Genomic DNA, 23,065 nt, shown 5'->3' on the forward strand with positions numbered 1-23,065 from the left:
TTTTCGTTTTGCTGTGCATCTTTTCCCTGCCATTTCGAGAGCCCAATTGACACTCATAGTTTAAAGAAATGTGTTTGCCCATCCTACTTTGTGGAATTTCACCACATGCGCTTTTGACCAAAATACCAAATTGAACTCAAGTGAAGCCAACACGCACAACCCCCCCCCCCCCACACACACACACACACACACACAAATGTTGATATGAACATAAAAGAGCCGCATGCGGTTCGGGAGTTGCGGCTTGGCCAAACCTGTACTATACAACTTTATTTGTATAAAATTTTCACAACAGCTGTCACACAAACAAAGCGGGAAAAACCGAAGACGTGCGTGTTCCGCCCACGCTGGATTTATTTGCACCTTTGAAAAGACACCGTATTGCCGCAGATGTGGCAAAGAGTACTTTTGGGCATCTGAGACGGAAGGATGTCCAAAGCATCACGTCACCTGCTCTGGTAGGCATGGTGGTGGGACGTTGAGGTCAACCGCTTTGGGGTTGGCTGAATCTTTGATCGCAGGATGCCACACACTTGAAGACAGAAGCAGAAAAGCAGAGCTAAATGCAAAATGTACTCACCGGTGACTCCAATTTTTTTCCCCCCTGAAGAAACAGCTGGATGGGTGGCCCCGGCTGGCCAGTGGGACTCTTGTTATTCTGACCCTTTTTAGTGCGCGTTTGGGGCAACAACCGTTTTTTGTGGCGCTCTCTTCTGGTTCAAAAGTGCCCTGCATGTGAATTTGCTTTTCCTGCCTTCTGATTGGATGAGCGCCGGTGTGACGCGGTGCCTCTGTCACCGTGGCGGGGGGTATACGTTGGCATCGGAGCGTCTGCCAACGTCTGAGACCGGCTGGCAGTGTATCGGAGGTGTCGAGTGCGGTGCCGCTGGAGCTCACTCACCAGCTGGTGTTAGGGCCACAGAATGAAGGCCAAGGAGAAGAATAGAAAGAGAAACAGAAACTTCTCCTCCAATTGTTTGATTTGTCTCTTCTGAGCTTCGATGAATTCTTTCAGCTCTTTGTTCCTCTAGGACGGACAAATGGAAAGTGGCATTCAAAAGCCAGTAAGCGTGCAAGTAAGTGCCGGGCTGGCTTTGGGCCCTTACCTGTTGCGCGCTGTGCAGCAGATCCATTCTCTCTTGGAGGATGCAAGCGTCGCGCTCCCTCAACTCGCACATCAGGGCTCGCTTCCATTGGTCCACGGCGCTCCTAAGCTCTTCTCTCTGATCCGCCGTCAGCACGTCATTCACGCCAGCGTGGCTGGCTTTTTCGCCGTCCGTGGCGGGGCAGTCCCGCTGCGGTAGCGCCTCGTACAACATGGCCTCCAGCTCCAGGATCCTCTGGGCCGCAATCCTCGTCCATCAGTGGTCCGGCGGGAGATTTGAGGGCGGCTTACCTTATGAGCCTGGTCCATGGAACACTTCCTGAAGTCCAACTCTTCATCCAGGTAGCCCTTCTGCTTGCAGAACATATCCTAGCACAGCTCAAGGTCAGAATTGTTGGGGCACATTGCCGGAGTTCCCCTTGGCTGATGTCGCGTGTCTGTCTACCTTCTCACTTTCAATGTCCAACATCTTCTGTTGAAGTGCTGACTTGGTCACTTTGATGTATTCTAACCACTGAGGAAAGGCTGCTGTCACATAAGCAGAATGCGAGAGCGTGCGTGGACGTGCGTTATAGCCCAGGATGTCCAGCTTCTTCATCAGATCACTGATGACGATGTCCGGGGGAAAGGCGCAAGGAGCAATGTTCTGGGACCTCGGGTTAAGGTTAGGGTTGCAAGGGACGCCTTACGTACGCTCACGCCCTCGGCCTCGCAGTAGATCTGGAAAGGGCTGAGGCCGTCTGGGAAACGGACTTGCAGAAACTTCAAGACGGGGGAGCGCCACTCCCTCTCCTGAAAGGCAGAGGCATGCATCCGTCCGTCCGTCCGTCCGTCCGTCCGTCACATCTCTGGCCTCAACACGCTTGTGCGAGTCTTCCCACCTCCAGGATGCGGAACTCAAGCAGTTCGTTTTGGTCTCGGATATCCTGGATGTGCTCTTTCAGACGCGCTTCTTCCGCCTCCATCCGCCTGACCTGAAAAGACAGTCAGACCTCATCTGCGGGGCTTCCCGACGGGTGTGACGCCAAGCGACTCCGCCCAGCGCCTTTCTTTCCGTCACCTTTTCGGCCAACTGCTGATTGCTCTGACGCAGCAGCTGCTTCTCCTCCACCCACTTGACATTCTAGAAGAGACAAACGCGTGGACAGCTTTGGAATGTTGTGTCATTTTCATCCACAAATTCTTTGGTTGACTGGAAAATGACATTTGCTTTTCTCCGCATTTTCCCAGCCACGTTCGGGGGGGGGGGGGGGGGGGTTGGTCCAGTAATGCCAGACGGATGAGTGACTGAAGAATGTAGCTATTTTGTCTGAGAAAAAGGTGTGCTCATTGATGAGCTTACCTGTCCTTGTTGCTTCAGCGCTGACTCCAGATCTGCTACTCTGCTTTGATAGTGACCCATTTCTACCATCAGCTTTTCTCTGGTCTGAAAGGAGGAGGAGGGAGGCTCCTCCTCCTCCTTTCAGACCAGAGAACACCCGAGGCTGGGTGAGAACGGGGAGGCTGCGACCCGGCCGGGGGTTGCGGGAAGGGGCGCCACCTTGATCTCCTTCTCGGCGTCGTAGTCCCCTTCGCTGGTCTGGGCTAGCAGAGCGTAGGCTCGTTGCAGCGCTTGATATTCTTGCGTCAGCTGGCGGTAGCGAAGCTCCGCCTCTTCATGCACACACCAATGCAACACAGCACTAGTACCAGAATCAGTCAGACCGGCGACAAAGCACCCGCGACGCAAAGACGAGTCCGATTCCAGGCTGAAGAGGAATGTTTGGTGCCAATACGCTGGCAGAAATGGCGGGCTACCTCTTCGGGTTCCGTGTCGGGGGTTCTGTCGGTGTGAAAAGACAAGGACGATCCGTCCGGGTCCACCAACACGTCTTCGTCGTAGCCGTAAAATGTTTCGATGACCTGCGGGCGCGGAAGCAAACATCTCTCTGAACAAACTGAAGCGACACCTCACGATGAATCGACGAGAGGAACGATAGCGAGAAAAAGGCCATTTCATCTTGCGCAACACCAAGCAGCCGCAAACAAACAGACTCACCTTGCAGGACCTCACGCTTTGTTCCTCCTCAGAGATTCTCGACGTCGGTATCGTAGCAGCAAATCTCTCTCCTGTCGACACAAATAATCCGCCTTTGAGATTCTTTGGATGCAAAGGGAACGAACGGCTCCGGCGCAGAAACAAACGCGACTCACAATGACATTTCTGACATGAGCTCCTGTCTCCAGAGCCTGAAAAACACGTCACCGGCGATGATTGGAGGGACGCTCGTCTTTTCCAAAAGTGACAACTACAGGGTGTGTCAGGGTTTTCCAGATTATCTTTATCGTATCATTGTGTTGCTTTGACTTTGACTGCGACCTGTAATAAATAATATTATTTATCCCTTATTTATCCCTATCGCTTATCCCTTCCTACACAAAGTCGTAAAACACCCCTTGCTATGTTTTGACTAGAGGTCAAGGGCTTCCTCTATTCAATCCACTCTTACACCCACCCTGTTTCTCTTAATTAAAATGCTCGTGCAGGAGCCGAGAGTCAGACTTCATTCGTACAACGGATGGACTCTCCACCTGCAGGTGTCCAAAAGAACTTACTTGTCTCCCGTGTGGTTCTTGCAAAATAAGTTGGAGCGAGCGCAACTCTAACAGGGTGCATTTTGCCACTAGCTGCCTACGGACAATGACGTCGCGCTCGCGGCTCATGGTTGACGGGCTGAGCAGCCGGGCAAGTCCGTCGTTTTCAGCGCACAGCGAGTGGCAAAGGCGCTGACAAAACGGGAGCTTTGAGCTGCTGAAAACGGCAAAACAAGTCTAAAGCGTGTTCAAACGCGTGCGCACAATGCTCCTGCTTGAAAGGTCGGAATTTAAGGGGCCAATTTTTTGGATGGCGGCCGCCGGCCAAGCTTTGGACGGAAAAGGTTTCCTGGCGACAGCGAGCGAGCGCGGCGCTGCCGTACGTGCACCGAGTCGCCTGCCTGAAGACCTTGGACAAGTCGTCGATGATGTGCCGCTGCTCCACAACTTGAAGGAACTCCATTTCACCGTCCTGCTGGCCGCAACCGCGGTCCAGGTCATTGAGCGAACTAGGCCTTCTCTGTGGAACACAAATGCAGTGGACTCTGTTGGCACGCCGCCGTTGTCCGCGTCGACTTACCAAGCTTGCCATCTCCTCGTTCTCCTGGGTGACAAAGCGCACTTTGTTTTCAAGGCGACACAGCACCAGCGAGAGTTCTTCATTCTTCCTGCTCAGGCGTTTGTTTTTGTACAGGAGTGGCAGAAACTGGCTTTCTGTTTCTCTCAGTCGCTTTAGCTGCAAGCATGAAGTGCGGGATGTGAAAGACGCACAACACGCGGGCCAGAACGTATCCATTCCTTTTGCATCGGTTTGAACGGAATCGTGGCTTTGGCTCCCAATAAAAGACATCTACCAGGCAACCGACTCGCCGCGCCGCTCAACTAATAAGCAAGCGCAATGGGTGCCTCGCTGGATGGCGCGCATCAAACGTACCGCAAACCTTCAAGCGTGCCGTCAATAAATTACCAGTTCATTGCGCTCTTCAGAAAGCAGGGCGTTTCGATCCTCCAGTTTCCTGATGACTGCGCTGAGCTCAGCGATTTTCAGATGAAACCGTCGCGTGTCCCGATCCTCCTGAGACTGAAAACGCCCCGCAACACACACACACAAGCACTCGTTCAAAGTTCAAAACTGTTTTTGTGCTACCTTCCTCCAGCAACGAACTAAGTCATGCGTACTGCAAGTGTGTGATGAGGTGGCTTACGCAATGAAGAGGATTGCTAGTAGCGGCGTTGACCCCACTTCCAGGGTAGTTTAGGCCCGCCCTTTGGGAATCCCTCAGGGCAGCGATCTGCTGCTCGGCAGCCTGAGTCTGCAGCTGAAGGCGGTGGACGTGGCCGGCCCCAGGGCTTCATCCAAAACACTAACCGCTCTGTCTTTCAGCTTGATCTCATCCGTCTGGATGTACAAACGGGGAGCGCTCAGGCAGGCGGGCAAACTCATTTGCCAGAATTGTGACAAAAACAAAGAGAGCAACCGGCCAATTTTTTTCTTGAATCGACTAGAACACCTTTGCTGTGACAAAAGCGAAGCGAGCAACCGGACATTTTCTTCTTGTGAAATAGAATAGAATAGAATGCCTTAGGTGTCATTGCACTGCAGGTATACAACGAAATTGGGAACATAGCCACGCACCGCGCATCTGATCAGTCCTACCAGTCGGCGGATCTCCCTCTCGCAGTCTCTCTTGGTTCGGCTCAGCTCCTCCCGATGCTGGTGATGAGCCGATCGGAGCTCGGCCGCTCGGGACTGCCAGGCCTGCTGGGCCGCTGCCAGGGCTTCTTCCGCGCTCCTGGTGGAGGCGACACCGCTCGGTCTCCCGACACCGCCGCGTCTCCTCCACCTCCGCCAGCAAAGCGCCCCCCCTCCTCACCTGAGCAGACATTGCGCCACACCGGGCCGTTGAGACCGCAACGGAGCGCCGCGACGCTTACTGGGGACAAGCTACACAATACGGTAGCGGCCGCATCGAAGCCCGACGTGGCGTGCGGATAGTCAGACACGGATAGAGCGGATCACCTTGTCCATGGAGCCGTCCCTCAGGCTGAGGACCAAGGCATTCAGTCGCTGGATCTCTCCATCTTTGATTTTGATCACTCTCATCAGCTCCATTTCATGCTGCCGCAGTAATGTCTCCCTGGTAATGGCTTTCTGCTTCTCCTCATGGAGTTTGCTTTTGAGTTCCGTCATGGCGGCGGTGGCACGGTGGTGCTCCGCCCGCAGGTCCTGACTTCTCTCTCTCTCCAGACAGCTGACCTGACATGACTTAGACTTAGACAAACTTTATTGTCATCTTGTCTGCACATGGTGCATACAAAACGAAATTCCGTTGCATACGTCTTACAACAAAGTAGTGATATTGCAGTTGAATAGAAGTAACATATCCTATGAAAATATATATATATACATATACTATATATATATATATATATATATATATATATATATATATATATATATATATATATATATATATTTATTAAAAATAAGTATAAAGTGCAGCAGTGATAATTATGCAATAGTGCAAGTAGGCAAAACAGTATTCAAGAGTGTGCAGAGGAATGCTAAACCATGTATTAAACTTCTATTTAAAGGGTTTATACAAGTTCAGTAAAGTTGGTAGTGCGAGATAGAGGTCCGTAGTGTCATAAAGTACAGTTCTGTGAATGTGTGATGCAGAGTTCAGTTTAGAGCTCAACAGTTCTAGTGTTCAACAGTCTGATGACAGCAGGGAAAAAGCTGTTGCAGAACCTGGTGGACCTGCAGCGGATGCTGCAAACCTCTTCCCAGAGGGCAGCAGGGAGAACAGTCCATGGTGGGGGTGTGATGGGTCATTGATGATGTTACGGGCACGGGACATGCAGCGCTGAGATGAAATGTCCTGAATGGAGGGAAGAGGAGCCCCTATGATCCTCTCTGCTGTCCTCACCACTCTCCTCACGTTCTTCCAATCGGAGGCGGTGCAGCCTCCACACCACACAGAGAGACAGCTTGTCAGAATGCTCTCTATGGTGCTCCTGTAGAACGTCCTCATGATGGGTGGGGGCAGGTGGGCTCTCCTCATCCTCCGCAGGAAGTACAAGCGCTTCTGTGCCCTCTTGACCAGTGCCGTAGTGTTCATAGTCCAGGTGAGGTCTTCTGTGATGTGGACCCCCAGGAATTTGGTGCTGCTGACCACCTCCACAGCTGAGCTGTTGATGATCAGTGGAGCGTGGTGAGGCTGTTTTTTCCTGAAGTCGACGATGATCTCCTTCATCTTCTCCTCATTCAGGATCAGGCTGTTTTCTCTGCACCAGCCCACCAGCTGCTCCACCTCCTCTCTGTAGTCCAGGTCGTTGTTGTCTCTGATGAGCCCCACCACCGTTGTGTCGTCTGCTGACTTCACGATGTGATTGGTGGTGAACCTGAGGACGCAGTCGTGCGTCATCAGGGTGCACAGCAGGGGGCTCAGGACGCAGCCCTGAAGGGAGCCTGTGCTGAGGGTGATGACATCAGAGGTGTTCTGTCCGACCCGGACTGACTGAGGTCTGTTGGTGAGGAAGTCTAGCAGCCAGTTGCGAAGGGGGGTGTTGAAGCCCAGGTGTTCCAATTTTCCTACCAGATGCTGTGGGATGATGGTGTTAAACGCTGAGCTGAAGTCCAGGAACAGCCTCCGCACATGGGTGTTCTTCTCCTCCAGGTGAGCCAGGCTCAGGTGAAGAACGGAGGAGATGGCTTCCTGAGTGGAGCGGTTTTGCCGGTCGGCAAACTGGAACGGGTCAAATAATAGGGGGAGTCTGGAAACAATGTGACCTTTAAGCAGCCTTTCGAAGCACTTCATCATAACCGGAGTCAGTGCAACAGGCCGGTAATCATTAAATGAGGTGATTTGAGGTTTCTTCGGCACCGGAATGATGGAGGCAGTCTTAAAGCACGCCGGCACTGTGGCTTGGCCCAGCGAGGTGTTAAAAATGTCTGTGATGACCCCAGCCAGATGACTTGCACATTCCCTGAACACACGCCCAGGAATGTTGTCCGGGCCAGGGGCCTTACAGGGGTTGACTCTCCTCAGGGTCTTCAACACATCGGCGGAGTCAAGGCAGAGTACCTCCTCTTCCTGATGGGGGACAGTTTTAACTGCTGGAGTGCCGTTTAGTGCCTCGAACCTCCCAAAGAAGTTATTTAGACCATTTAGAAAGTCAGCATCAACTACACCCACCGGGGGGGGGAGGGTGAGTTGTCGTCTGTAATCGCCCGTATGCCTTGCCACATACTCCTGATGTTTTTGACGTCGTGGAAACGATCCTGAAATTTTCGACTGCGGTCTCGCTTCGCTATCCTGATGGCACGGTTCAAGTTGGCTCTCGCTGTCCTCAGTGTCTCCTTGTCGCCAGACTTGAAGGCAGAGTTCCGCGCTCGTAGCGTTTGACGTACCTCCTCAGTCATCCAGGGTCGTTGGTTGCCCCGGGTGATGATATTCTTAGTGGTGCTGACGTCCTCGGTGCATTTGTTGATGTAGGCTGACACAGTCATGGCACACGCATGTCTAATCTACATCGGGAAAACTGGGAGGGAGGGAGGCAGGCAGGGAGGCAGGCAGGGAGGCAGGCAGGGAGGCAGGCAGTGTCTGTCTGTTGAGGTTTTCACCTTGTTCTTCTCCTGCTGAAGTTCTAACTGGACGTCCATCAGTTTGGTTCTCAGCTCGTCATTGGCGGCCTGAAGGGCGTCCGTTCGCTCCGCCTTGGCCCGCCCTGCCGGAGCTCGTTTGGACATCTCTTACTCGAGTCTCGCCCGGTCGTCAGTCAGAGATCACAACATTTGTACCTGGAGAGCACAAACGCAGCGCTGTTTTCCACTGGCTTCGAACTCAACTTCAATCGGTACCGTAACTTACAACATCATAAACATAGAACTAGCTTGACTTATTCATTGAATAAATGCATTTGGTTCTTCAAAACTGCATCACGCAACATAGCGTGACCGAGACGGCCGTTATCCACCTGCGTGAAGTTATTTGGTGAAATGAATGAGATGTTTAAGACACCATCGTTCTGTCTCTATGTAGATGAAGGGAAATAATCGATTGCTGAAGGTCCAAAGGTGTTGTGATAAACAAATAAACATATTAGTGATTAGTGACATATTTGTGATAAACATATTAGGCAGGATAATCACATATGTTAACGTGACTGCCCACACTGTATTTATTTATGGTTATTTGTTAAATCGAGTACTGTTAGACATGAAATAGGAAGTGTTTAACATAAATGGAAGACGAAAGGGGTACTCACCATTGTAGCTCCTGCTGGTCAATGATACGAGCCTCTTCTTGCAGTGGAAAACATACAGCCAACAAACACCGTGGAACCTAAAGGAATGAAATTAAACATTAACATTTAGCCTAAACCAACATTCACAGATACAACGCAACGCAAACTACACAAACGTAAATCTTTTTAAACACAATGAGTTGTACTTACCGTGTACGCTCTAGACGGTCCACTTGCAAGCAGAAAATAAAGATATTTCTGTTGATAATCGTCGTGTTTGTATCCGGTGTCTCGCTCAAGGCCATTGCGCCCACAGATTTGAATTTTGGCGAGAGTTCAGCCTATTGACGTCATTTCCGCGGTGTAATACCCGCATATCTGAAACGGCAAAGTTAAGAGTAGAGTTATAATAAATAATCGTCGAAATTTGGCGTCTGTGGCTGGAAGCAGACGCCGAGTTCGACATTCCTCCCAAACGCCACACTCCCTCGCTTTTCAGGGCTAAAAAAAAACAGTTGTAATTACCTTGTACGCTCTAGACGGTCAAGTTGCAAGCTGAAAACAAAAATATTTGCCTTGTAAGTCATCGTGTTACTAACCGCTGTGTCTTGTTTGCCAGAATTGCCGCTTTCCTACTTCCTGTTGCAAGCCACGCCCACGGATTATAATTTTACCATGAGTTCCGCCTATTGACGTCATGTCCGCGTCACATGACTGCGACGTAATATTATCTAAAACTGTTTGTGCGGTATTGTGTTGTTCTGTGCGGTATTGTGTTATTCTGTGCGGCGTCGTGTTGTTCTGTGCGGCGTCGTGTTGTTCTGTGCGGCGTCGTGTTGTTCAGTGCGGCATGGTGTTGTTCAGTGCGGCATGGTGTTGTTCAGTGCGGCATGGTGTTGTTCAGTGCGGCATAATGTTGTTCAGTGCGGCATAATGTTGTTCAGTGCGGCATGGTGTTGTTCAGTGCGGCATGGTGTTGTTCAGTGCGGCATGGTGTTGTTCAGTGCGGCATAATGTTGTTCAGTAAGCCATAATGTTGTTCAGTGCGGCATGGTGTTGTTCAGTGCGGGATGGTGTTGTTCAGTGCAGGATGGTGTTGTTCAGTGCGGCATGGTGTTGTTCAATGCGGCATGGTGTTGTTCAGTGCGGGATGGTGTTGTTCAGTGCAGGATGGTGTTGTTCAGTGCGGCATGGTGTTGTTCAATGCGGCATGGTGTTGTTCAGTGCGGCATGGTGTTGTTCAGTGCGGCATGGTGTTGTTCAGTGCGGCATGGTGTTGTTCAGTGCGGAATGGTGTTTTTCAGTGCGGCATGGTGTTGTTCAGTGTGGGATGGTGTTGTTCAATGCGGGATCGTGTTGTTCAGTACGGGGTGGTGTTGTTCAGTGCAGGATGGTGTTGTTCAGTGCAGGATGGTGTTGTTCAGTGCGGCATGGTGTTGTTCAATGCAGGATCGTGTTGTTCAGTGCAGCATGGTGTTGTTCAGTGCAGCATGGTGTTGTTCAGTGCGGCATGGTGTTGTTCAATGCGGCATGGTGTTGTTCAATGCGGCATGGTGTTGTTCAGTGCGGGATGGTGTTGTTCAGTGCGGCATGGTGTTTTTCAGTGCGGCATAATGTTGTTCAGTGCAGCATGGTGTTGTTCAGTGCGGCATGGTGTTGTTCAGTGCGACATAATGTTGTTCAGTGCGGCATAATGTTGTTCTTTGCGGCATGGTGTTGTTCAGTGCGGCATGGTGTTGTTCAGTGCGGCATGGTGTTGTTCAGTGCGGCATGGTGTTGTTCAGTGCAGGATGGTGTTGTTCAGTGCAGGATGGTGTTGTTCAATGCGGCATGGTGTTGTTCAGTGCGGGATGGTGTTGTTCAGTGCAGGATGGTGTTGTTCAGTGCGGCATGGTGTTGTTCAGTGCGGCATGGTGTTGTTCAGTGCGGCATGGTGTTGTTCAGTGCGGCATGGTGTTGTTCAGTGCGGCATGGTGTTGTTCAGTGCAGGATGGTGTTGTTCAATGCGGGATGGTGTTGTTCAGTGCGGGATGGTGTTGTTCAGTGCAGGATGGTGTTGTTCAGTGCGGCATGGTGTTGTTCAATGCGGCATGGTGTTGTTCAGTGCAGGATGGTGTTGTTCAGTGCGGCATGGTGTTGTTCAATGCGGCATGGTGTTGTTCAATGCGGCATGGTGTTGTTCAGTGCGGCATGGTGTTGTTCAGTGCGGCATAATGTTGTTCAGTGCGGCATAATGTTGTTCAGTGCGGCATAATGTTGTTCAGTGCGGCATAATGTTGTTCAGTGCGGCATAATGTTGTTCAGTGCGGCATAATGTTGTTCAGTGCGGCATAATGTTGTTCAGTGCGGGATGGTGTTGTTCATTGCGGCATGGTGTTGTTCAGTGCGGCATGGTGTTGTTCAGTGCGGCATGGTGTTGTTCAGTGCGGGATGGTGTTGTTCAGTGCAGGATGGTGTTGTTCAGTGCGGCATGGTGTTGTTCAATGCGGCATGGTGTTGTTCAGTTCGGGATGGTGTTGTTCAGTGCGGCATGGTGTTGTTCAGTGCGGCATAATGTTTTTCAGTGCGGCATGTTGTTGTTCAGTGCGGCATGGTGTTGTTCAGTGCAGCATAATGTTGTTCAGTGCGGCATGGTGTTGTTCAGTGCGGAATGGTGTTGTTCAGTGCGGCATGGTGTTGTTTAGTGCGGCATGGTGTTGTTCAGTGCGGCATGGTGTTGTTCAGTGCGGCATGGTGTTGTTCAGTGCGGGATGGTGTTCAATGCGGGATCGTGTTGTTCAGTGCGGCATGGTGTTGTTCAGTGCGGCATGGTGTTGTTCAGTGCGGCATGGTGTTGTTCAGTGCGGCATGGTGTTGTTCAGTGCGGCATGGTGTTGTTCATTTCGGCATAATGTTGTTCAGTGCGGCATAATGTTGTTTAGTGCGGCATGGTGTTGTTCAGTGCGGGATGGTGTTGTTCAGTGCGGGATGGTGTTGTTCAGTGCGTTATAATGTTGTTCAGTGCGGCATGGTGTTGTTCAGTGCGGCATGGTGTTGTTCAGTGCGGCATGGTGTTGTTCAGTGCGGCATAATGTTGTTCAGTGCGGCATAATGTTGTTCAGTGCGGCATAATGTTGTTCAGTGCGGCATAATGTTGTTCAGTGCGGGATGGTGTTGTTCAGTGCGGGATGGTGTTGTTCAGTGCGGCATGGTGTTCAATGCGGAATGGTGTTGTTCAGTGCAGGATGGTGTTGTTCAGTGCGGCATGGTGTTGTTCAGTGCGGCATAATGTTGTTCAGTGCGGCATGGTGTTGTTCAGTGCGGCATGGTGTTGTTCAGTGCGGCATGGTGTTGTTCAGTGCGGCATGGTGTTGTTCAGTGCGGCATGGTGTTGTTCAGTGCGGCATGGTGTTGTTCAGTGCGGCATAATGTTCAGTGAGGCATAATGTTGTTCAGTGCGGCATAATGTTGTTCAGTGCGGCATGGTGTTGTTCAGTGCGGCATGGTGTTGTTCAGTGCGGCATGGTGTTGTTCAGTGCGGGATGGTGTTGTTCAGTGCAGGATGGTGTTGTTCAGTGCGGCATGGTGTTCAGTGCGGGATGGTGTCTTTCAGTGCGGCATGGTGTCGTTCAGTGCGGCATGGTGTCTTTCAGTGCGGCATGGTGTCGTTCAGTGAGGCATGGTGTTGTTCAGTGCGGCATGGTGTTGTTTAGTGCGGCATGGTGTTGTTCAGTGCGGGATGGTGTTGTTCAGTGTGGCATGGTGTTCAGTGCGGCATGGTGTTGTTCAGTGCGGTATCGTGTTGTTCAGTGCGGTATCGTGTTTCTCAGTGCGGTATCGTGTTTTTCAGTGCAGTATCGTTGTGTTGTTCGTATTGTGTTGTGTTGTTCGTAATGTGTTGTGTTGTTCGTATTGTGTTGTGTTGTTCGTATTGTGTTGTGTTGTTCGTATTGTGTTGTGTTGTTCATATTGTGTTGTTCATATTGTTTTGAGTTGTTCGTATTGTGTTGTGTTGTTCGTATTGTGTTGCCTTTAACACTTAGCCTCTAACACTTAGCCTCTAACACTTAGCCTCTAGCATCTAGAAGGTAAATAAATAGGAAGGAAGGACTCACCGGTGACGTCTTCGCCCACGTCCAAGCGTTGTACTTTGTATTTTCATCCTTCTGAAAGTGGAAAACATAGCCAAAAAAAACACTGTGGAACCTAAACGAATGAAAGAAAACTATCAGTTGGCCACAACCAACATTCACAGATACAACACAATGTGACGTGCGGGGTTGAGGTTAAAGGTTGAGTGAAGGGCCCTCGTTTTAAACTACTTTTTTGAAAAGGATTGGGAACAAGTAAGACGTATTTAATTTATTTAATGGGAAGTAGTAAGAGCTATTGAATTTAATCTATGTATTATATTCTATTGTATTGTATTCTGTTGTATTCTTTTGGATTGTATTCACACTAACCCCACTAAAACTTCAGCCCACAAAAACTCGCCTCTGGCGCCTAGCCTCTGGCACTTAGCCTCTAACACTTAGCCTTTAACACTTAGCCTTTAACACTTAGCCTTTAACACTTAGCCTTTAACACTTAGCCTTTAACACTTAGCCTTTAACACTTAGCCTTTAACACTTAGCCTAGAAGGTGAATAAATAGGGTTAAAGGTTGAGTGAAGGGCCCTCGTTTTAAACTACTGTTTTGAAAAGGAGTGGGAACAAGTAAGACGTATTTAATTTATTTAATGGGAAGTAGTAAGACTTATTAAATTTATTTAATCTACTTTTCTTCCCAGGCAAAATTTGATGTGCTGCAATTCCAAATTTCCAAAGTGAATGAAGGAATGAAGTCCTTTAAATTATGATTTTGTATAAATACTAGGCATTAACACAAAATCGACGGCACAAAATGGGCAGACTTTACTTGTTTGAAAAGGACTGGTTACAAGACAGACTTTTTTAATTTATTTAATGGGAAGAAGACTTATTTAGTTTAATTGATCTATTTTTGTTCCCTGGCAAAATTCGATTTGCTGCAATTCCAAATTTCCAAAGTGAATGAAGGCAAGAAGTCGTTTAAATTATGATTTTGTTTAAATACTAGGCATGGACACAAAATCTACGGCACAAAATGGGCAGACTTTACTTGTTTGAAGAGGACTGGTTACAAGACAGACTTTTCTGATTTATTTATTGGGAAGAAGACTTATTTAGTTTATTTAATCTATTTTTGTTCCCTGGCAAAATTGGATTTGCTGAAACTGTATTTTGCCAAATCTTGCCTTGAGACCTGATAGGAAGTATTAAACGCTTAGTTAAATCAATACAAGTTGGTAGTAAGAGCGAGTAATGTTGGTTGAACCGATGAATGAAGGTTGAAAGCAATTTAAATTATGACTTTGTATAAATACTAGATATTAACAGAACATCTACTGCGCGAAATGGGCAGAGTTTACTTGTTTGAGAAGGAGTGGCTTATTCAAAACTAAGATTTATTTAATCTGTTTGTTCCCAGGCAAAATTGGATGTGATGCAATTCCAAATTTCACCACATGACGGTGCCCAATTTCGACTTCATAGGACATATTAAACACTTAGCTTGTTATTATGTTCAAGGTAATCAGATTTGTTTATTATTCTAATGGCCTCTTCAAAACTATTCTGGATTACTACTTTGGATCTATTCTACATTACTTGGCAACAACATACTCTGTAACAGATTAGGCAGTATAATCATATATGTTAACTTGAGAGTGCCCACACTCAATCTACTTATCGTGATGTGTTAAATCAATTACTGTTAGACATTATTTGTCTGATAATCTACCAAATCTTTGAATTGAAGAATTTGTGATTTAATTAATAGCTTGTTGTTATGTTCAGGGTAATCAGACTTGTATATAATTCTAATGGCCTTCTTTTGAAAACTATTCTGAATTACAACTTTGGATCTTATATTACTTTGCAACAATCTACTCGGTGACAGATTAGGCAGTATAATCACATATGTTAACTTCAGTGCCCACACTGTATTTATTTATGGTTATTTGTTAAATCAAGTACTGTTAGACATGAAATAGGAAGTGTTTAACATAAATGTAATGGCTACTCACCATTGTAGCTCGCTCCTGGTCAATGATACGAGCCTCTTCTTGCAGTGGAAAACTTGCAGCCAACAAACACCGTGGAACCTAAAGGAATGAAATTAAACATTAACATTTCGCCTTGACCAATTTTCACACGTACAACGCAACGCGGCTACACTTCTGCTATTACAAACGTAAATCTCCTTAAACACAATGAGTGTTACTTACCGTGTACGCTCTAGACGGTCCAGTTGCAAGCAGAAAATAAAGATATTTCTGTTGATAATCGTCGCTGCTCAGTGGCTCACGGCCATCGCGCCAACAGATTTGAATTTTGGCGGAGGTTCCGGCAATTACGTCATATCCGCGGCACATGACTGCGACGTAATACCCGCTTATCTGAAACGGCAGTTAAAAGTAGAGTTACATCAAGTTTTCTTGGAACCTAAACGAATGAAAGAAAACTATCATTTGGCCACAACCAACATTCACAGATACAACACAACGTGCGGGGTTGAGGTTAAAGATTGAGTGAAGGGCCCTCGTTTTAAACTACTGTTTTGAAAAGGAGTGGAAACAAGTAAGACGTATTTAATTTATTTAATGGGAAGTAGTAAGACTTATTAAATTTATTTAATCTACTTTTCTTCCCAGGCAAAATTTGATGTGCTGCAATTCCAAATTTCCAAAGTGAATGAAGGAATGAAGTCCTTTAAATTATGATTTTGTATAAATACTAGGCATAAACACAAAATCGACGGCACAAAATGGGCAGACTTTACTTGTTTGAAAAGGACTGGTTACAAGACAGACTTTTTTAATTTATTTAATGGGAAGAAGACTTATTTAGTTTAATTGATCTATTTTTGTTCCCTGGCAAAATTCGATTTGCTGCAATTCCAAATTTCCAAAGTGAATGAAGGAAAGAAGTCGTTTAAATTATGATTTTGTTTAAATACTAGGCATAGACACAAAATCTACGGCACAAAATGGGCAGACTTTACTTGTTTGAAGAGGACTGGTTACAAGACAGACTTTTCTGATTTATTTAATGGGAAGAGGACTTATTTAGTTTATTTAATCTATTTTTGTTCCCTGGCAAAATTGGATTTGCTGAAATTGTATTTTGCCAAATCTCGATTTGAGACCTGATAGGAAGTATTAAACGCTTAGTTAAATCAATACAAGTTGGTAATAAGAGCGAGTAATGTTGGTTGAACCGATGAATGAAGGTTGAAAGCAATTTAAATTATGACTTTGTATAAATACTAGATATTAACAGAACATCTACTGCGCAAAATGGGCAGAGTTTACTTGTTTGAGAAGGAGTGGTTTATTCAAAACTAAGATTTATGTAATCTGTTTGTTCCCAGGCAAAATTGGATGTGATGCAATTCCAAATTTCACCACATGATGGTGCCCAATTTTGACTTCATAGGACATATTAAACACTTAGCTTGTTATTATGTTCAAGGTAATCAGATTTGTTTATCATTCTAATGGCCTCTTCAAAACTATTCTGGATTACTACTTTGGATCTATTCTACATTACTTGGCAACAACATACTCTGTAACAGATTAGGCAGTATAATCACATATGTTAACTTGAGAGTGCCCACACTCAATCTACTTATCGTGATGTGTTAAATCAATTACTGTTAGACATTATTTGTCTGATAATCTACCAAATCTTTGAATTGAAGAATTTGTGATTTAATTAATAGCTTGTTCAGGGTAATCAGACTTGTATATAATTCTAATGGCCTTCTTTTGAAAACTATTCTGAATTACAACTTTGGATCTTATATTACTTTGCAACAATCTACTCGGTGACAGATTAGGCAGTATAATCACATATGTTAACTTCAGTGCCCACACTGTATTTATTTATGGTTATTTGTTAAATCAAGTACTGTTAGACATGAAATAGGAAGTGTTTAACATAAATGTTATGGCTACTCACCATTGTAGCTCGCTCCTGGTCAATGATACGAGCCTCTTCTTGCAGTGGAAAACTTGCAGCCAACAAACACCGTGGAACCTAAAGGAATGAAATTAAACATTAACATTTCGCCTCGACCAATTTTCACACGTACAACGCAACGCGGCTACACTTCTGCTATTACAAACGTAAATCTCCTTAAACACAATGAGTGTTACTTACCGTGTACGCTCTAGGCAAAATTGGATGTGATGCAATTCCAAATCTATCTGAAACGGCAGTTAAAAGTAGAGTTACATCAAGTTTTCTTTTTTAATCAACACAATCATTTACAACCGTTGACCAGAAAGAATCGTCGAAATTCGACGTCCCCCACAAACGCCACGCTCACTCGCTTTTCAGGGCAACAAAAGTACTTCTTTTTAAAAACGATGAGTTGTACTTACCGTGTACGCTCTGGACGGTCCAGTTGCAAGCAGAAAATAAAAATATTTCTCTTGTTAGTCGTATGTTACCATCCGCTGTGTCTTTGTCAACATCGCCGCCGTTTTCCTACTTCCTGCTGCGAGCCACGCCCACGGATTTAAATTTGGGCGGAAGCTCTTTCCATTGGCGTCGTTTTCGCGTATAGCAAATCCGATTGGTTGGGAAGGGGGCACGGTTATGCAGCCGAGGGGTCCTGTGATCGGTGGGATGTAAAGTAGGCGTCGACGTCACGTCCGCGTCACGTGACCACGACGTGGCAGACGTCATATAGCAACCGCTGTTTTGTTTAGTAGACTTACAGTTGTTATGCATTGACATAATGGCGCACACACCAAATAGATTTAAATAAATTAAATAATTCTTCTGCCCACTCTCTTTTAAACAAGTTAACTCTCCCCGCGGATTTGAATTCCGGCGAAAGTTACGCCCATCGACGTCACGTATGTCACGTGACCACGACGTGGCAGATGTCATATAGCAACCGCTGTTTTGTTTAGTAGATTTACAGTTGTTATGCATTGACATAATGGTGTGCACTCAAAATAGATTTAAATAAAATATTTCTTCTGCCCACTCCCTTTTAAACAAGTTAACTCTGCCCACGTCCATTGACGTCTTGTCTGCGTCACGTGACCACGACGTAGCGACGTCATATAGTAACCGCTGTTTTGATCAGTAGACTTACAGTTATTATGCGTTGACATAATGGCGCACTGGTTAGCATGGCCACCTCTTAAGCATGATGTTGCGGGTTCGACGCCTGATCAATGTTAGCATGGAGTGAGCTGAAGTGCATGGCGCTGAAGATTTGAATCTTTGAAATGCGCTGAGGTCTGACATATCAGGCAGAATGGTTTGCCATCACGTTCAACAAAAAATAGAAACTTTCCTACTCTGATTAAAACGTCCTGTGTTCATCTACGTATTTTCGTTTTGCTGTGCATCTTTTCCCTGCCATTTCGAGAGCCCAATTGACACTCATAGTTTAAAGAAATGTGTTTGCCCATCCTACTTTGTGGAATTTCACCACATGCGCTTTTGACCAAAATACCAAATTGAACTCAAGTGAAGCCAACACGCACAACCCCCCCCCCCCCACACACACACACACACACACACAAATGTTGATATGAACATAAAAGAGCCGCATGCGGTTCGGGAGTTGCGGCTTGGCCAAACCTGTACTATACAACTTTATTTGTATAAAATTTTCACAACAGCTGTCACACAAACAAAGCGGGAAAAACCGAAGACGTGCGTGTTCCGCCCACGCTGGATTTATTTGCACCTTTGAAAAGACACCGTATTGCCGCAGATGTGGCAAAGAGTACTTTTGGGCATCTGAGACGGAAGGATGTCCAAAGCATCACGTCACCTGCTCTGGTAGGCATGGTGGTGGGACGTTGAGGTCAACCGCTTTGGGGTTGGCTGAATCTTTGATCGCAGGATGCCACACACTTGAAGACAGAAGCAGAAAAGCAGAGCTAAATGCAAAATGTACTCACCGGTGACTCCAATTTTTTTTCCCCCTGAAGAAACAGCTGGACGGGTGGCCCCGGCTGGCCAGTGGGACTCTTGTTATTCTGACCCTTTTTAGTGCGCGTTTGGGGCAACAACCGTTTTTTGTGGCGCTCTCTTCTGGTTCAAAAGTGCCCTGCATGTGAATTTGCTTTTCCTGCCTTCTGATTGGATGAGCGCCGGTGTGACGCGGTGCCTCTGTCACCGTGGCGGGGGGTATACGTTGGCATCGGAGCGTCTGCCAACGTCTGAGACCGGCTGGCAGTGTATCGGAGGTGTCGAGTGCGGTGCCGCTGGAGCTCACTCACCAGCTGGTGTTAGGGCCACAGAATGAAGGCCAAGGAGAAGAATAGAAAGAGAAACAGAAACTTCTCCTCCAATTGTTTGATTTGTCTCTTCTGAGCTTCGATGAATTCTTTCAGCTCTTTGTTCCTCTAGGACGGACAAATGGAAAGTGGCATTCAAAAGCCAGTAAGCGTGCAAGTAAGTGCCGGGCTGGCTTTGGGCCCTTACCTGTTGCGCGCTGTGCAGCAGATCCATTCTCTCTTGGAGGATGCAAGCGTCGCGCTCCCTCAACTCGCACATCAGGGCTCGCTTCCATTGGTCCACGGCGCTCCTAAGCTCTTCTCTCTGATCCGCCGTCAGCACGTCATTCACGCCAGCGTGGCTGGCTTTTTCGCCGTCCGTGGCGGGGCAGTCCCGCTGCGGTAGCGCCTCGTACAACATGGCCTCCAGCTCCAGGATCCTCTGGGCCGCAATCCTCGTCCATCAGTGGTCCGGCGGGAGATTTGAGGGCGGCTTACCTTATGAGCCTGGTCCATGGAACACTTCCTGAAGTCCAACTCTTCATCCAGGTAGCCCTTCTGCTTGCAGAACATATCCTAGCACAGCTCAAGGTCAGAATTGTTGGGGCACATTGCCGGAGTTCCCCTTGGCTGATGTCGCGTGTCTGTCTACCTTCTCACTTTCAATGTCCAACATCTTCTGTTGAAGTGCTGACTTGGTCACTTTGATGTATTCTAACCACTGAGGAAAGGCTGCTGTCACATAAGCAGAATGCGAGAGCGTGCGTGGACGTGCGTTATAGCCCAGGATGTCCAGCTTCTTCATCAGATCACTGATGACGATGTCCGGGGGAAAGGCGCAAGGAGCAATGTTCTGGGACCTCGGGTTAAGGTTAGGGTTGCGAGGGACGCCTTACGTACGCTCACGCCCTCGGCCTCGCAGTAGATCTGGAAAGGGCTGAGGCCGTCTGGGAAACGGACTTGCAGAAACTTCAAGACGGGGGAGCGCCACTCCCTCTCCTGAAAGGCAGAGGCATGCATCCGTCCGTCCGTCCGTCCGTCCGTCCGTCACATCTCTGGCCTCAACACGCTTGTGCGAGTCTTCCCACCTCCAGGATGCGGAACTCAAGCAGTTCGTTTTGGTCTCGGATATCCTGGATGTGCTCTTTCAGACGCGCTTCTTCCGCCTCCATCCGCCTGACCTGAAAAGACAGTCAGACCTCATCTGCGGGGCTTCCCGACGGGTGTGACGCCAAGCGACTCCGCCCAGCGCCTTTCTTTCCGTCACCTTTTCGGCCAACTGCTGATTGCTCTGACGCAGCAGCTGCTTCTCCTCCACCCACTTGACATTCTAGAAGAGACAAACGCGTGGACAGCTTTGGAATGTTGTGTCATTTTCATCCACAAATTCTTTGGTTGACTGGAAAATGACATTTGCTTTTCTCCGCATTTTCCCAGCCACGTTCGGGGGGGGGGGGGGGGGGGTTGGTCCAGTAATGCCAGACGGATGAGTGACTGAAGAATGTAGCTATTTTGTCTGAGAAAAAGGTGTGCTCATTGATGAGCTTACCTGTCCTTGTTGCTTCAGCGCTGACTCCAGATCTGCTACTCTGCTTTGATAGTGACCCATTTCTACCATCAGCTTTTCTCTGGTCTGAAAGGAGGAGGAGGGAGGCTCCTCCTCCTCCTTTCAGACCAGAGAACACCCGAGGCTGGGTGAGAACGGGGAGGCTGCGACCCGGCCGGGGGTTGCGGGAAGGGGCGCCACCTTGATCTCCTTCTCGGCGTCGTAGTCCCCTTCGCTGGTCTGGGCTAGCAGAGCGTAGGCTCGTTGCAGCGCTTGATATTCTTGCGTCAGCTGGCGGTAGCGAAGCTCCGCCTCTTCATGCACACACCAATGCAACACAGCACTAGTACCAGAATCAGTCAGACCGGCGACAAAGCACCCGCGACGCAAAGACGAGTCCGATTCCAGGCTGAAGAGGAATGTTTGGTGCCAATACGCTGGCAGAAATGGCGGGCTACCTCTTCGGGTTCCGTGTCGGGGGTTCTGTCGGTGTGAAAAGACAAGGACGATCCGTCCGGGTCCACCAACACGTCTTCGTCGTAGCCGTAAAATGTTTCGATGACCTGCGGGCGCGGAAGCAAACATCTCTCTGAACAAACTGAAGCGACACCTCACGATGAATCGACGAGAGGAACGATAGCGAGAAAAAGGCCATTTCATCTTGCGCAACACCAAGCAGCCGCAAACAAACAGACTCACCTTGCAGGACCTCACGCTTTGTTCCTCCTCAGAGATTCTCGACGTCGGTATCGTAGCAGCAAATCTCTCTCCTGTCGACACAAATAATCCGCCTTTGAGATTCTTTGGATGCAAAGGGAACGAACGGCTCCGGCGCAGAAACAAACGCGACTCACAATGACATTTCTGACATGAGCTCCTGTCTCCAGAGCCTGAAAAACACGTCACCGGCGATGATTGGAGGGACGCTCGTCTTTTCCAAAAGTGACAACTACAGGGTGTGTCAGGGTTTTCCAGATTATCTTTATCGTATCATTGTGTTGCTTTGACTTTGACTGCGACCTGTAATAAATAATATTATTTATCCCTTATTTATCCCTATCGCTTATCCCTTCCTACACAAAGTCGTAAAACACCCCTTGCTATGTTTTGACTAGAGGTCAAGGGCTTCCTCTATTCAATCCACTCTTACACCCACCCTGTTTCTCTTAATTAAAATGCTCGTGCAGGAGCCGAGAGTCAGACTTCATTCGTACAACGGATGGACTCTCCACCTGCAGGTGTCCAAAAGAACTTACTTGTCTCCCGTGTGGTTCTTGCAAAATAAGTTGGAGCGAGCGCAACTCTAACAGGGTGCATTTTGCCACTAGCTGCCTACGGACAATGACGTCGCGCTCGCGGCTCATGGTTGACGGGCTGAGCAGCCGGGCAAGTCCGTCGTTTTCAGCGCACAGCGAGTGGCAAAGGCGCTGACAAAACGGGAGCTTTGAGCTGCTGAAAACGGCAAAACAAGTCTAAAGCGTGTTCAAACGCGTGCGCACAATGCTCCTGCTTGAAAGGTCGGAATTTAAGGGGCCAATTTTTTGGATGGCGGCCGCCGGCCAAGCTTTGGACGGAAAAGGTTTCCTGGCGACAGCGAGCGAGCGCGGCGCTGCCGTACGTGCACCGAGTCGCCTGCCTGAAGACCTTGGACAAGTCGTCGATGATGTGCCGCTGCTCCACAACTTGAAGGAACTCCATTTCACCGTCCTGCTGGCCGCAACCGCGGTCCAGGTCATTGAGCGAACTAGGCCTTCTCTGTGGAACACAAATGCAGTGGACTCTGTTGGCACGCCGCCGTTGTCCGCGTCGACTTACCAAGCTTGCCATCTCCTCGTTCTCCTGGGTGACAAAGCGCACTTTGTTTTCAAGGCGACACAGCACCAGCGAGAGTTCTTCATTCTTCCTGCTCAGGCGTTTGTTTTTGTACAGGAGTGGCAGAAACTGGCTTTCTGTTTCTCTCAGTCGCTTTAGCTGCAAGCATGAAGTGCGGGATGTGAAAGACGCACAACACGCGGGCCAGAACGTATCCATTCCTTTTGCATCGGTTTGAACGGAATCGTGGCTTTGGCTCCCAATAAAAGACATCTACCAGGCAACCGACTCGCCGCGCCGCTCAACTAATAAGCAAGCGCAATGGGTGCCTCGCTGGATGGCGCGCATCAAACGTAGCGCAAACCTTCAAGCGTGCCGTCAATAAATTACCAGTTCATTGCGCTCTTCAGAAAGCAGGGCGTTTCGATCCTCCAGTTTCCTGATGACTGCGCTGAGCTCAGCGATTTTC

The 23,065-nt window shown here is 48.2% G+C and overlaps 1 protein-coding gene and 1 long non-coding RNA gene across 2 annotated transcripts; both read right to left on the reverse strand.

The window, feature by feature from the left end:
* Positions 1 to 5,702: 5,702 nt before the first annotated feature.
* Positions 5,703 to 8,471, reverse strand: LOC137839978 (janus kinase and microtubule-interacting protein 3-like; the record flags this gene model as incomplete). The annotated part of the gene is made up of 2 exons (XM_068649790.1): positions 8,307 to 8,471; positions 5,703 to 5,936 (listed from the first exon to the last, which is right to left on the reverse strand). Coding segments are annotated over exons 1-2 (360 nt in total), but the record flags the coding sequence as incomplete, so codon positions are not given.
* Positions 8,472 to 16,934: 8,463 nt separating this feature from the next.
* On the reverse strand, positions 16,935 to 17,645 carry LOC137839970 (uncharacterized). Its single transcript, XR_011086356.1, has 3 exons — positions 17,376 to 17,645; positions 17,152 to 17,198; positions 16,935 to 17,028 (listed from the first exon to the last, which is right to left on the reverse strand). It is a non-coding gene; the product is annotated as an uncharacterized lncRNA (long non-coding RNA).
* Positions 17,646 to 23,065: the final 5,420 nt, after the last annotated feature.

Source organism: Syngnathus scovelli, unplaced genomic scaffold, assembly GCF_024217435.2.
Source record: "Syngnathus scovelli strain Florida unplaced genomic scaffold, RoL_Ssco_1.2 HiC_scaffold_29, whole genome shotgun sequence".
NCBI lineage: Eukaryota > Metazoa > Chordata > Actinopteri > Syngnathiformes > Syngnathidae > Syngnathus > Syngnathus scovelli.